Source organism: Hippopotamus amphibius, chromosome X (genome assembly GCF_030028045.1).
Source record: "Hippopotamus amphibius kiboko isolate mHipAmp2 chromosome X, mHipAmp2.hap2, whole genome shotgun sequence".
In the NCBI taxonomy this organism is placed as follows: domain Eukaryota; kingdom Metazoa; phylum Chordata; class Mammalia; order Artiodactyla; family Hippopotamidae; genus Hippopotamus; species Hippopotamus amphibius.
This window is the reverse complement of record NC_080203.1, coordinates 32,627,032-32,641,878: the sequence shown is the minus strand read 5'-3', so window position 1 is coordinate 32,641,878 and position 14,847 is coordinate 32,627,032. Positions and strand designations below refer to the sequence as shown.

The 14,847-nt window shown below is 37.3% G+C and overlaps 1 protein-coding gene across 2 annotated transcripts in view; it reads left to right on the top strand.

The window, feature by feature from the left end:
• Nucleotides 1–10,227, top strand: part of DOCK11 (dedicator of cytokinesis 11) — a 181,314-nt gene extending 171,087 nt beyond the window's left edge. For both annotated transcript variants that reach the window (XM_057719162.1, XM_057719161.1), the window contains 5 exons: nt 1,418–1,628; nt 1,997–2,187; nt 2,616–2,716; nt 4,119–4,257; nt 9,759–10,227. In XM_057719162.1, coding sequence (XP_057575145.1) covers nt 1,418–1,628; nt 1,997–2,187; nt 2,616–2,716; nt 4,119–4,257; nt 9,759–9,881 — 765 coding nt within the window. In that variant the 3' untranslated portion in view covers nt 9,882–10,227. The remainder of the gene's footprint in view (nt 1–1,417; nt 1,629–1,996; nt 2,188–2,615; nt 2,717–4,118; nt 4,258–9,758) is intronic.
• The last annotated feature ends 4,620 nt before the right edge of the window (nt 10,228–14,847 follow it).

The window sequence follows — 14,847 nt, the reverse complement described above, 5'->3', positions numbered from 1 at the left end:
CCCGTGCTCCACAAGAGAAGCCACTGCAATGACAAGCCCGCACACAGCAACGAAGAATAGCCCCCGTTCGCCACAACCAGAGAAAGCCTGCGTGCAGCAATGAAGACCCAACGCAGCCAAAAAAAAAATTTTTTTTTGAATCTTTTTCTGGGAGATCTGCTACCAGGTCTTTTTCAGGGACACATTCTATTGGTTTATTTTTCTCCTTTGCATGGGCCATATTTTCCTGTTTCTTTGTATGCCTTGTGATTCTTTTTTGTTGAAAATTCAAATGTTAAAGACATTTGATTTTAATAGCATGATCACTCTGGAAATCAGATTCTGTCCCTGTCCCAGAGTTTGCTGGTTTTTATTTTTGTTTTTGTTTGTTGTAAGCTGTCTCTATGCCAAGGATCAGCCTGAGGTGTAAACCTGATGTCTTCTCAGGTCTCTTCTGAGCCTGTGCCTTCCCCTGAGCATCCAGGGACTTTCTAGTTTCCCTCATATATGCAGTTGCTTTTGAATGCCCTCGTCTTCAATGTCTGACTCCCAAGAGGGGAAAGAGAGGAAAATGAAGGGGGGAGAAAAAGTGCCCATCTTTTAAATCCCCTGGAAGTCACTTGAGCCAGAGGGGGAGGGCTTTGCAACACTGGGAAGAGGTGCTACAACAATGGCCACAGCCTCTTTGACTGCCCCCTTGTATTCAGAAGCAGCAATCAGATTTGGAAGACAGGATCCTTCTTATTCATCCTGGTTCCCACAAGCTGTTCCAGGGACATGTGCACAGCTGCCTGCCATGGTACTTGAGGGGTGAAGTACGGGTAGCTGCCATTGTGTGAAGACCTAAAATTGACCACAGTCAAAATTAAGGCAATTTTCTGTCCAGGTCTTCCCCTGGAAGTTGCAAGCCTGTAACAGACTCCAGAGTTCCAAAATAGTTACATCAGATAGATTCTGCTGGTGTAAATGTTGTGTCTGTAGGAAGATAGATTTCTGGTGCTCTGCCGTCTTCTCAGAATACTCGCTACAATATCTATTTTGTTGAGGTGGAATTCAAATGTGCAGTTAGCCATTTTAATATGTTTTTAGGAAATCAGATTATAAAACAGTGTTCTGCATGATTTCATATTTGTAAATACATGTACATAGAAGAGATTGGAAGGAAATATATGAAAATGTGAATAATGGTCATTGCTGAGTGGTAGCATTACAGTTTTTTTCTTCCTACATTTCTATAATCTCCAGTATTTCTGTAACTTCTTAATAATCAGAAGGAAACAGTCCTTGAAAAAAGAACAAAGACCTCTTCCAGGTGTGTATTCAACTCACAGTGTATTCAATGACAGTGTTCCTCACTTGATTTCAAAGGAGTTAGTAGCTTACTTATACCCCCTTTTCCCTTATAGTGAATAAAAAACAAAACTTTCTTACCTTTCAGGTAAATGTCAAAGAGCTTGATCCCAAATATGCTCATATCCAAGTCACTTATGTGAAGCCCTACTTTGATGACAAAGAACTTACAGAAAGAAAAACTGAGTTTGAAAAAAACCATAATATCAACAGATTTGTTTTTGAGGCTCCTTATACATTATCAGGCAAAAAGCAAGGTTGTATAGAAGAACAGTGCAAACGCCGTACGATCTTGACTAGTAAGTAGGACTTGGTGTAACTTCTTTGTTTGACATGATCTTTTTCGATACACACAAGCAGCAGCTGGCCAGCAGGAAAATGTAACTGAAATTTTAATCATTCATCCTTCTGCTGTTCAGTCACTAGCTTGCACAAACATGGCTATGCTATAAACCAGTGCTTTCCCATATGTAATTCATGATTGCTCTGAGCCATCTCCTAAGGAGAATTGCTCCCTCAATCCTGAATTAGTAAGGCGCCTGTTTGGTCCCTAAGGTATTTTCCAGACAAAGCATGGGGAGAATTAAGCACAATAGATTTTTTCCTTAATTTGGCTGTTTGATTTACAATCTTAAAAACTCGTTTGTTCAATCTTAACGTTTAATAGCTTCAAACTCGTTTCCATATGTGAAGAAGAGGATCCCTATAAGCTATGAACAGCAGATTAATTTAAAGCCAATTGATGTTGCTACTGATGAAATAAAAGATAAAACTGCAGAGCTGCAAAAGCTTTGCTCTTCTGCTGACGTGGACATGATTCAGCTCCAACTTAAATTGCAGGGCTGTGTTTCAGTGCAGGTATGTTGGTTGCTAAACATGTATTAAGTGTTTCTTGATGTTCCTCTTGATTTCATAAGAGCACAGAGCAAGCGTTAATTGTAATTGTCTGTTATACTCTTACTGAGTGCAAAAACCTGTACATTATTTTTGATTAATAAAGAAATTATGTTCAATTCTATACATTTTGTGTTATATCAGAGGACTTTAACATAAATTCCTCTGACTGTAGCCAAGCCCTATATTTACATATCAGAAATCATTAACTTATTAGAATATCATCTTTGCAGATTTGCTTTAATCATTTTGAAATAAATTTATAGTAAGAATAGTAAATATGTGTCTCAGATGTGGATTTTTAATATATTGGGTTTTTTTTAAAAAAAGAAATGCAAATGTTACTTTTTGATTACGTTCCAACAACTCATTTTTCTCCTTTTGTAATTTAGGTAAATGCAGGCCCATTAGCATATGCAAGGGCTTTCTTAAATGACAGTCAAGCTAGCAAGTATCCACCTAAGAAAGTAAATGAGTTGAAAGACATGTTTAGGTAAGTACTTTGTAGTTTTCAGATTAGACCTCTATTCTTTCACTCCATTTGCTTCTTAAAAGAAACCAAAATATTCCACCAAATAATTTCCCTCCAAAAAAGGACAGCATCTGTTCTCTTTTTCTTTTACAACATAATTTAAGTGACCTTCTTCTTCTTTTTTTTTTTTGTTATTTGCTTACACTTGCTTTTTTTTTTTTTTTTTTTTTGCTCATTTTTTTATTTTTTTATTTTTTTTGGGGGGTACACCAGGTTCAATCATCTGTTTTTATACACATATCCCCGTATAAGTGACCTTCTAATGGTACTTTAAGTAGTAAGGAAATTTGTGATTTCTTTCTTGCTGCAGAACTTAAACAATATCCTGGTGACCTAAGACATTAAGTATGACACCTTACTTTATTGTTTTGGACAAACACAAGCCTATATTCATTATGTGATTTCCTCCTTTGCCTGACTGACCTCATGTTACAGCTTTTCAACCATTTAGGGTCAGAAGGGTTGGATAGGCTTGCTTCTATCCATGTCCTTAGTTCCACTTGGATCCTTCCAGTCTAGGTATGTGATATCTTGTCTGAGCTGAGCACCCCTCTGAGCTAAGGCATGTCTGAATGGTCTACCATTAGAAAAAAAAATCTGTTTCGTATATAAAAGGAATTAACATTCAGAATAAGAGACAGATGAGTAAAACAGACAAAGGAGAAAGGTGATGACTTATCCACGCATTTGCTCCCGACTTATTTCATTTACTTTTCTTATCTCTGTGTTATCAGCTGTTTCAGGTTACAGAGTAACCAGTAGTCATTCATTCAATATTTATGAATGCCTGGCATGTACAAAAAGATTCTTCTAGTTGCTATGACAGGGATACAAAACAAATGGGCAGTGAGGTACTTTGTCCCCTAAGACCTATACTGTAATTATGGACATTAAACATAAACACATGAAATGACAGAGAAATGCCTTTATGATATGTCATCAACTCTCTGTCCCCACTCTTACCAGCCCAGAGCAGATACTTCATACCTGTAGCACCCAGCACTGTACTGGGTGCATAGCCAGCACCAAATAAATCATTTTTGAATGAATGACATTATCTACAGATGTAAATTAATGTTAGCACAACTTTAGCTGGTATCATATCAAGTAAATGATTAAGTTGGCTTCCTAGAGGGTATATGTTTTGAGCCAGGTTTTGAAGGAGGTAAGAAACCAGAAGAAAAAGATGGAAAAGAAAGAAGATATTTCAGACTTAGGAGATGGTATTAGCAAAAGCACAGTGAGAAAATATAGGATTCTAATCTTCCTTCTACGCAAGCCATGGTTAAAGTAAGTATTAAATTGTCATTGAGACTTTCGAGGAATAAATAACAAAAATTTTACCTTTGATCTTCATCCACAGGAAATTCATCCAAGCGTGCAGCATTGCACTGGAACTAAATGAGCGGCTAATTAAAGAGGATCAGATTGAGTACCATGAAGGGCTAAAGTCAAATTTCAGAGACATGGTAAAAGAATTGTCTGACATTATTCATGAGCAGGCAAGTACTAGGGTGATTGAAAACAAAAACGTGATCTGGGGTCTCTAAAGTGTTACTTAACAAACCTATTAGTTTGAAATGTGTTACCTTGAAATTACTCAGTCTGTTATTTTAAAATTTGCTCCTATTTTCTTTAATCACTTAAATGATGTAATACAAACAAAATTTGAAACAATTACTGACAATTGCTTTTGCAGTTGTTTCAGGTAATAAACTGTTTTGTTCTTTGTGCCCCAGAGCCATTAGAAGCAAGTAGCTGAGCAAGTCTGAGTTGATCTGCTGTGAACATGGATAAGAGTCTTTCAAGAAGGGTCCTAGAGAAGTGAAATGATTGGCTCAGTAGCCAAATCCCTAAATGAATATCCCTGTCTTAGCTGTAAGAAACTAGGTACAGTTGGCCCTCCATATTTGCAGATCCACATCCACAGATTCAACCAACTGCAGATTGAAAATATTTGAAAAAATAATTCCAGAAAATTCCAAAAAGCAAAACTTAAATTTGCTGCATGTGGGCAACTATTTACATAGCATTTACATTGTATTAGGTATTATAAATAATCTAGAAATGATTTAAGGTATAGGGGAGGATGTGCATAGATTATCTGCAAATACTACACCATTTTATATAAGGGACTTGAGCATCCTCAGATTTTAATATCTGGGTGGGGGGGCAGGGTGCGGGAGCAGTGGTCCTGGAACTAATCCTCCGAGGATACCAAGGGACAACTATACTATTGTTTAGGTGAGATCCTGAGTGAGTTCCAAAGTTCAGGAATTGTCTTAATACCCATACAGCCTGCAAAACTCTATTTTCATAAAACCTAGCACTTTAATTTATGACTGAGTATTAATGACAATTACAACTAACTTAGTAAAACACAATCTGAAAAATATAGAAGCAAAGATCTGCTCACCACTTACAGCCAAGTTATGTCATAATTAAGTAGTTATGACTTTTATATACCTACTTACTTAAAACCAGAGTACTCCAGAATTATCCTGGTAAATGTCTTTCCTATATTGGGGTCCTGAAATCTGTATTTACAACCACTCTGTACGTGGATTGTCACTCAAGTATTTTAACATCTTCAACACAATTGTAAAAGTCACAGCATGATGGTCTGGTCCCTCAGTACCTAAGCCTATGACGCTTATCATAAAGTCTCCTTAATTTCCTTACCAAGGAAAACAGCCAGTAAGATAAACATTTGCTTCAGAAGCTCTTCGAAGTCTCAATTTTTTTTAAGAAATTAAGACTCCTTAAAAGAAACAAGGATATTGGGAGATTGGAATACCAAATTGTACACTCTAAATATATGCAGTTTATTGTATGTTAACTGTATCTCAATAAAAGTTCTTAAAAAAAAAAAAGAAACAAGGATAACTGCAACACTTTAGAGAACGCATTCTTAACACTGATTCCAAAAAGGAGAACCTCATCTGTCCTGGTATCTGCATTTCATTGATTGCTTGGCACTCCCCCCGTGTGAGACCATCACTCACATAGACCTACGGTGGTTAGTACCCAAAGAACTGCAGTGTAATGATGGGGGAAAGAAGAGGTATTTCAAGGAAAACAAAAGCTAATTGACTCCAGGCTCTACCTCTGAATGTATCATGTATGCTTTCTCTTAGAAGGGACTATGGGAAATTTAGTTACAATTAGTCTGAGGTTGCACTGAGTGACTGGGAGTCTGATTTTCTAACCATGGTCATTTTCTCAGTATGGAGAAGCCAGTCAGCCAGACTTTCATCATCCCATCTGTTCAATGAGATGAGTCACTGCAACCTCCTACTCTCCCGTTTTCATGGCTGGGAATCTTATTGGCCTGAGGAGTCTGGAATCAGTGATGTCCTTCTTCTTTCTGCATCTTTACTTGTGTTAGCCCACTTAGGAATGGGTACAAACTGTTCCAAGGCATACCTTTGCTGTTCAGTTTTCAGAGGCCCCTTTTTGCCTCCTTCTCAAAGCAGCCAGGTGATCAGGACTAGGAAGATAGGGAAACATTCCACTTCCTTTTTTGTCTGTATCTCAAGCTCAGCCCCTGAGTGCAGAGGGGGCTCTCTTCACCATCACTGTTCTGGGCTATGCTTGAATCAAATAGACTAAAAATTTATTCCTAGACACTGTCCAGTTTATGGGTTTCTGTTCTTATAGTCCATAGAAAAAACCAGCAAAAACTCCTCCTTCACAAAAGATATAAAACAATTACATCATTTTAAGCCAGTGTGTATTATATTACAGTTATATAATTTGCATGCAACTGTATGACCTAGCCTTGAACTCTAAATTATTCAAAGTGAAAGCAGATTATTCAATTTACTGCTGTTAACTATGATCAAGATATTTAGAGTAGTTGTTTTATAAAGTTCTTTTTCCCGTTGTTAAAAAACAAAGCTCAACTGAGTACATTTTAAAGATCTTGACCTTATTTAGTGATTCATGAGTCAGGCAGCATCCCATCTAGCAGATAGAAAGGAGCTCCAAAGAATTTTACAAAATGGAAGACTTTTACATGTAGAAAGAGGCAGGACAAGGAAAGTATTCTAGAAAGGAGCTGATTGTTTCTGGCAAGGTCACCTTCATTCGGGGCACAACAAGGGTCTGTCAGGTGGAGTACTTCACTAGTGCTGACCAGGTAATTCCAGACTGAAAGTAATAATGTACTTTTTTGACTGGTTAAGATTACTTGCCTAGGACTTCCTAGGTGGCACAGTGGTAAAGAATCCGCCTGCCAATGCAGGGGACACGGGTTCGAGCCCTGCCCTGGGAAGATTCCACATGCCACGGAGCAGCTAAGCCCGTGCGCCACAACTATTGAGCCTGTGCTCTAGAGCCCGTGAGCCACAACTACTGAGCCCATGTGCCACAACTATTGAAGCCCACGCACCTAGGGCCCGTGCTCCACAACAAGAGAAGCCACTACAATGAGGAGCTTGCACACCACAATGAAGAGTAGCCCCCGCTCTCAGCAACTAGAGAAAGCCCGTGTGCAGCAACAAAGACCCAATGCAGCCAATAAATAAAAATAAATAAATAAATAAATAAATAAATAAATTTATTAAAAAAAAATTACCTGCCTAGGGGAAGAATAAAGACACAGATGTAGAGAACAGACTTGAGGACACAGGGAGTGGGGGAAGGAGAAACTGGGACAAAGTGAGAGAGTAGCATTGACATATATACACTACCAAATGTAAAATAGATAGCTAGTGGGAAGCAACTGCATAGCACAGGGAGATCAACTCAATGATTGGTGATGACCTAGAGGGATGGGATAGGGAGGGTGGGAGGGAGGCTCAAGAGGGAGGGGAGATGGGGACACATGTATAAATACAGCTGATTCACTTTGTTGTACAGCAGAAACTAACACAACAGTGTAAAGCAATTATACTCCAATAAAGATCTAGGGGAAAAAAGATTACCTGCCTAAAAAGGCTGAAACTGCAATTAGGTTAGGCATTAAGTTTCAGGTGATGTGGGCTTAACACAGTGACTGCATATTGGGCCTCTTGTCTCTTTTTTAACATCCTCAAGTATGGATTTTTACAAATCTGCTGTCCTATTTCCAACCTGTCTCATTTAATTTCCATAAACCATGGCTATTTTATTTAGTTCTAGAGACCAGTATTTTAGACCTTTGATACTATATATTGATAGCTAACCAAGAAAAATCTTAGTTTCTATTGGTTTATATTTATACATACAGTAATGTCATAATGCATCATATTTAGGTGTGCCTTACTTTGGACAAATGTTGACTTTATAGGGAATTTTTGTAAATCAATATTTCATATTAGATTTTCATATAAAAGAGGGTCTTTTTTTAGTCATACACTTTGAGACATATTTCCCAAAGGAAAATGTAATAATACAAAATAAGGTAAAATATAGCTGTGCATTGAAATGTGAATTATCTGTTGAGCTCCATAAATGATTACTTGACAAAAGAGATATGGCCTGGATATCCTGGGCCCTTTTCAATGTAATCTGTTACACTGTACCAAAATATAAAGTCCTTTACTTCTTCAAGCTTTAGGACTTCCCTGGTAGCACAGTGGTTAAGAATCCACCTGCCAATGCAGGCGACACGGGTTCGAGCCCTGGTCCGGGAAGATTCCACATACTGAGGAGCAACTAAGCCCATGTGCCACAACTACTGAGCCCATGTGCCACAACTACTGAAGCCCATGTGCCTAGAGCCCATACTCCGCAACAGGAGAAGCCACCGCACTCAGAAGCCTGCGCACCACAATGAAGAGTAGCCCCTGCTCGCCACAACTAAGGAAAGCCCGTGTGCAGCAACGAAGCCCCAACGCAGCCAAAAACAAATAAAATTAAAAAATAAATAAAAATAAAATAGCAAGCCCTGTAAAAAAAAAAGTAAAAATAAAATAAGAACTTCTTCAAGCTTTAGACTTTTTAAAAGGGATTTATCTCATCTTAAAACTATTAATTGCAGATCTTAATTAGGTAGAGTTGGTGGTGGCCATTGTAGTGTCTGTTTGGTCTGTTTTGTTCACGATGAATGCTCTATTGTCTTGTCACATCTGAGAGGTGTGGATAGTCAGTCATCTCTCAGACCTCTCCTATGCGTTCAGATTAGTGTCATGAGTTACGATTTTTTAAGAGGAAATTTCTCTGTTACGGACTTTATATAAGACATGAGTTATAACAACACAAATGCTATGACCCATTACTGCCACCATAAACCAATTTACAGGCTTAATACTGAAGTTTCAGAGCTAACTTCAGAACCCAGTATTGAAAGCTTGAGACCTAAACTGGGACTGTACAGTAAAGAGGTTGGATGTGATGTGTTTGCTCTTCTTTTTTTCCATCTAATCCATGCATGAGATCTCTGTTGCTTTTGAGCACACAAAATGGATAATTTTTAAAACATCTATACTAATATGAATATGTGTGTTTATATGCTTATAGGATATAAAATTTATATTTATGAAGTTTATTTCCAAGAAAAGTCTTCTGTATCAATTAGCTTATATAATTATAGTTATGTTTAGAAATGTTCACTTATTTTCTCTTCACTTAATATTATTTCCCAAGTCTCCAGGGAGAGCATGGGTATCTGCATGTTTGAAAAGTCCCACAGTGATACTGACAACCACTCTTAGAAGATGATCTATAAACTCTTAGCAAAGAGTTCACTGTTTAGGGCTCTTGTTATGACCATCTGTTAAAAAAATTTTTTTAAAGATTGTATTACCTCTCGCTTTCTATTGAATTTTGCATTTTACAGCCTTTTGTTTTTTCTTAATGAGTAACCAGATCTTTTCTGCTTTTTTAATATGCTGCCTTTGTAATACAGCTTTGAAGACTTGAGTCGGTAATGTTTTTCTTTGCTCTTTCTGCTTTATGTTATTTTAAATAGCTAAGTGTCAGTGATAAATTGAAATATGCCTGTGATTTCATATACACATACTTTTTTGGCAGTGGCTATTTTGCTTCATGATAAACATGCAGATTTCTTTCGTTTTAGATATTACAAGAAGACACAATGCATTCCCCTTGGATGAGCAACACATTACATGTATTTTGTGCAATTAGCGGTACGTCAAGTGACAGAGGTTATGGTTCCCCAAGATACGCTGCTGAAATATGAGGACATGCAGATGTAAAGTGACAACGAGACTGAACTTTCTCAGGAATATTTGGAGCTGTGCAAATGTTAAAATTTCAAGATTCGATATACATGGAGTGTTTTCTTCCTGACACCAAAATTTTCATGCTTTCAAACAGGGTGCTTACATATTTGTAAATATTTAAGCAACTTGAAAGTGCCTGGAAAATTGCACCACTGTGCTTGGTTTGTACTTTTTTAGGTAAATCTATATACTGAGAATTAGAGTTCAAAAACATTAATTCGATTTGCTTAATTGTTTAAAATAATAACGGTACTGTGTAAAATTGTATAATGGAACACAATAAAAGGTAAAACTTATTTGTAATTAGAAGTGAAGGAAATAATACTTTGAACTTAGCATTCTTCTTGATAGGAAGCTCAATTCATTATCATACTAATCCTTGGAGAAAAAAATTGATAACATTTCCATAAAACATGGATACCGCCAGTTGGGGAGATAATTTGAAGTCTTGCCTACTGATGGTCAAGACTGGGCGAAAGGAAACAAAAGCATTATTTAAAGAGGAAAATTTCACAAAGAAAGGATATATATAGAAATACCAGGCTTACTGACCCTTCAAGTTTTGATGCAGTGATGCTAGGTACTCCAGTTGGTCTCTCTGACAATACAAGACGAGGGGTTCCTTTGTGGCATAGGTTGGCCTAGCAAGCAGCATTTGTTGCCAGAGTTTCATCAGCTGAGGCAACTATGAGATTTGCAGTCAGTACATACTATGCAACTTCAAAGCTCTAGCAGCAGAGTCTGAGGGTAGGATCTTTGTACTGATTATTTTCTTCAGTTTACAAGGTTAACAAGCATTTTGATAGGACTTGATGGTTGCAGCGTTTCTTGGGTCAGTATACGTAACTACCACAGATTGAGCAACTGTTAGCTAAGGATTGCATCTCTAACTATGAAGAAACCTCAGACTACCTAAATAATTCAGGAGAAACCAAGAACTTTTTTAGCTTGAATTATTCATATAATTTTGGCTGCCTTTCATGTAAACTTTAAGTCCTAGACATATTTTTCTTACGTAGTTTAGCCTATTTTACAGACAAAAAAAAAAAAAAAAACAGGCACTGGAATATAAATATATAAATAGATTGCATGGAGCCTTGGCCTTTTAAATACTTTGTGATCAAGTAAATCTTCGAGATTATGCACCTGGCTTGGCCATTTTTCTTTGCATGTCATTTTTAAGCTTTCAGGGGAGCATGAAATTATTTATGAAACGTTAATTTTGTATTTTAATAGGGGATTCAGAAATTTCAGAGGCAGTTCGTAATTCCTTAATATCTTGGAGTAACTGTGGAGCTAGTTTCACCCTTAAAATGATTATATTTGGCATGTATATGTAAAGAAGCGTCACCTAGAGAGAGTGCTGCCTTCAAAGAGTGAGGCGTCTTGGGGAAATGTCAGTGCTCTTTTGTTAATGGTTAGTCCCTATCATGTCCCCCAGCACAGTATCGTGCCCTGTGGATAATTTTTTAACGTGTAACAAGTGACCCCGGCCCCCAAGGAACTTGCAATCTAGTTGAGGAGGCAAGATAGACACAGAATTAAATAATACAAGAATTAACAATATAAGACAAGAAAAGTTGTATATGAGCATTGCCAAATGAAGGACACTGTCCATAACTCATATCACATTCAAGGAATGAGAGGTCGCTGTGAGTTGTAATGTGCAGGGATGGTTTCATGGACAAAAGTAAGCCTTGAACAGGCTTTCAAAGATGAGTGGGTGTTCTAGGCAGGGGGACCATCGTGAGTGAAGGTGCAAAAAGAATTTGCAGAAGTTCAGGGGATGGTGAGGAGACCAGTTTTGTTCAAGGGAGTATTAGAAAATTTAGACCTAGATTTTGGAAGGCCTTGAATACCAGGCTAATAGTATTTGGACTGTAGTCAGTAAATACGGGGGAGCCAGTCAAGGTTTTTGAACAGAGAGAGAACTTGATTAAATGTTACTTTTAGAAATTTAATCCTTTATATCACTGCCAGATGCACCTGAGGCAGAGAGAGATGGACATACGGGAAACAGTTACTGCAGTGATCTGGTTATGAGTCCATAAACCCATAGATGTGAACAAGAATGGAGAAGAAAGGACAAGTATAAGAAATGCTATGTGGAAAGACTACATGACTTACTGATGGCTAAGGAGATAAAAAGTAAAGATAATCTTGTGTCCTGTGGCCAATGAGTTCTCCAAGTCATGGCACAATTTCCCTAGATTATTTTCACCAGCTTTCAGACTGAGGAGAGAAAGCTATATGTAGAGAACAAGGTGGGCTAGACTAGACAAAGCCAGCTAAATGTGTTTTGAAACACTGCATGTATTAAGTACTACTGTTTATACAGTTCAATGATTTCATGAAGTGATTTGGCCTCTACAGATTAATTCACATCAAAGAATACATTTCTGCTATACTGATTATTTTTGTAGTTAAGCTTGAGTCCCTGGAAACTATTGTTTTGATAGTCTTTGGACATATTGTAAAATGTGAGTAAAGTCACTATTAGTAGTGTTAGTTTATCACTACAGTGATAACTCAGAAAGTAAGCAATTCCATGCAGATTTTCCAAGTAACCAGTGCACCAATGGTATCATGTCTATAGATGGGATTGTTATTGTTACCATATTTATATGACTTGACTGCCTATATAAGTACTGTAAAAATCTTTTTAAAAATGAAACAGAAAGCAGCGGTCATAGCAACAGCATTGGAACCTTGACCAACGTACCATATAACTAGAGATCACTCACTGGTTAGTCAACAAGCTAAATAGGTCAGCATAATAAAAACCTAAGCCTTTGATTATAAATACTCGTTTATCTGAAATGCAGAACCTGAGCAGTATATTAGAATAATAGGAATTTCCAAACTCTTGAAAATATTAATAATCAGATACATATTTCAGGCTTCTGATCCACAAAACAGTGGGCTGCCTTCAGTCTTGCTCTAACAGTACACTACTTCATCTATCAAAACACAAGGGACAGGAGCAGAGTAAAAGTTGGTTGGGGATGGGGAGTGGGTTTATATAACAAGGCTATTCCCCTATCCGGGAAGCTGGCCGGTAAGAGTGCTTTGTTCATCTGGTTCCAGTTACAATAATGCTTTTTCCCTAGTCCCTAACCGCGTAATGGTTACTCTGAGAAAAGCGTATATGTGTGTGTATCCAACTCCTGATTGAAGTTGTGACTCAGTTCTTCAAAGATTTTGCCTCTGTGTATGGCATCTTAAAACTTTTTCCAACATGCTTTTTTCTCTTCTGTTTTCCACTTTATTGATCTACAATTCACACACCATACAATTTGCCCATTTGAAATGCACAAGTCAATGGTTTTTAGTATATTCAGAGTTGTGCAATCATCGCCACAATTAATTTTAGAATATTTTCATCACTCCAAAAGGAAACCCCATACACATTAGAGGTCACTCCCCATTGCCCACCACCCAGCCCCAGCCCCTGACAATCAGTAATCAACTTCCTGTGTCTATAGATTTGTATTCTGGACATTTCATATAAATGGAATCACACAGTATGTGGCCTTTTGTGACTAGCTTCTTTCACTCAGCATGTTTTCAAGGCTCATCCATGTTGTAGCATGTATCAGAATTTCACTCATTTTTATGGCTGGATAATATTCCTTCTGTATGGATATACCACATTTTACCTGTTCATCAGTTGATGGACATTTGGGTTATTTTGGGGTTTTGGCTATTATTGATAATGTTGCTATGAACACTCGTGTAACAAGTTTTTCTGTGGATATGTTTTCATTTGTCTTGGGCATATACCTAGGAGTTGAATTACTGGGTTATATGGTAACTCTATGTTTAACCTTTTGAATAACTGCCAGACTGTTTTCCACAGCAGCTGCACCATTTTACAGTCTCAGCAGCAGTAAGTATGTATTCCAATTTCTCAATATTCTCAACAACACTTGTTACTATCTCCCTCTTTGATTATCACATCCCTAGTGCTGTGAAGTGGTATCTCGTTGGGGTTTTTGTTTGCATTTCCCAAATGGCTAATGAAGTTGGGCATTCTTCCATGTGTTTGTTGACTATTTTTATATGTTATTTGGAGATATATCTATTCAGATTCTTTACCCATTTTTAAACATTGGTTTGTCTTTTTATTGTTGAGTTGCAAGAGTTCTTTATATGTTCTAGATGCAAGTTCCTTATCAGATATATGATTTCCATATGTTTCTGTGAGTTGCCTTTTCACTTTTGTAATGGTGTCCTTTGAAACAAAAGTTTTTAATTTTGATGAAGTCCAATTTATCTGTGTTTTCTCTTGTCACTTGTGCTTTGATACTGTACCTAAGAAGACATTACCTACTCCAAGGTCATAGAGATTTATACCTACGTTTTCTTCAAGTTTTGGAGTTTTAACTCTTACTTTTAGATCTTTGATCCATTTCAAGCTGGTTTTTTTATATGGTGTGAGATAGGGGTTCATATTCATTCTCTTGCATGTGGATATCCACTTGTCTTTGTACCATTTGCTGAAAAGACTATGTTCCCCCATTGAATTGTGTTGGCACCCTTTTCAAAAATCAATTGACCATAAATGTATGGGTTTATTCTGGGCTCTCAGTTCTGTTCCACTGATCTGTATGTCTGTCCTTATGCCAGTACTACATTGTCTTGATTACTGTAGCTTTGTAGTAAGTTTTTAAATTGGGAAGTGTGAGTCCTCCAACTTCATTCTTTTTCAAGACTGTTTTGGATGTTCTGGGTCCCTTGCATTTCCACATGAATTTTAGACTTGGATTGTCAGTTTTTGCCAAAAAAAAAAAAAGTAGCTGGGATTTTGGTAGAATTTGCTGTGAATCTGTAATTTAATTTGGGGAGTATTGCCACCTTAACAATAATAAGTGTCCCCATCCATGAAAATAGGATGTTTTTTTATTTGCTTCGGTTGTCTTT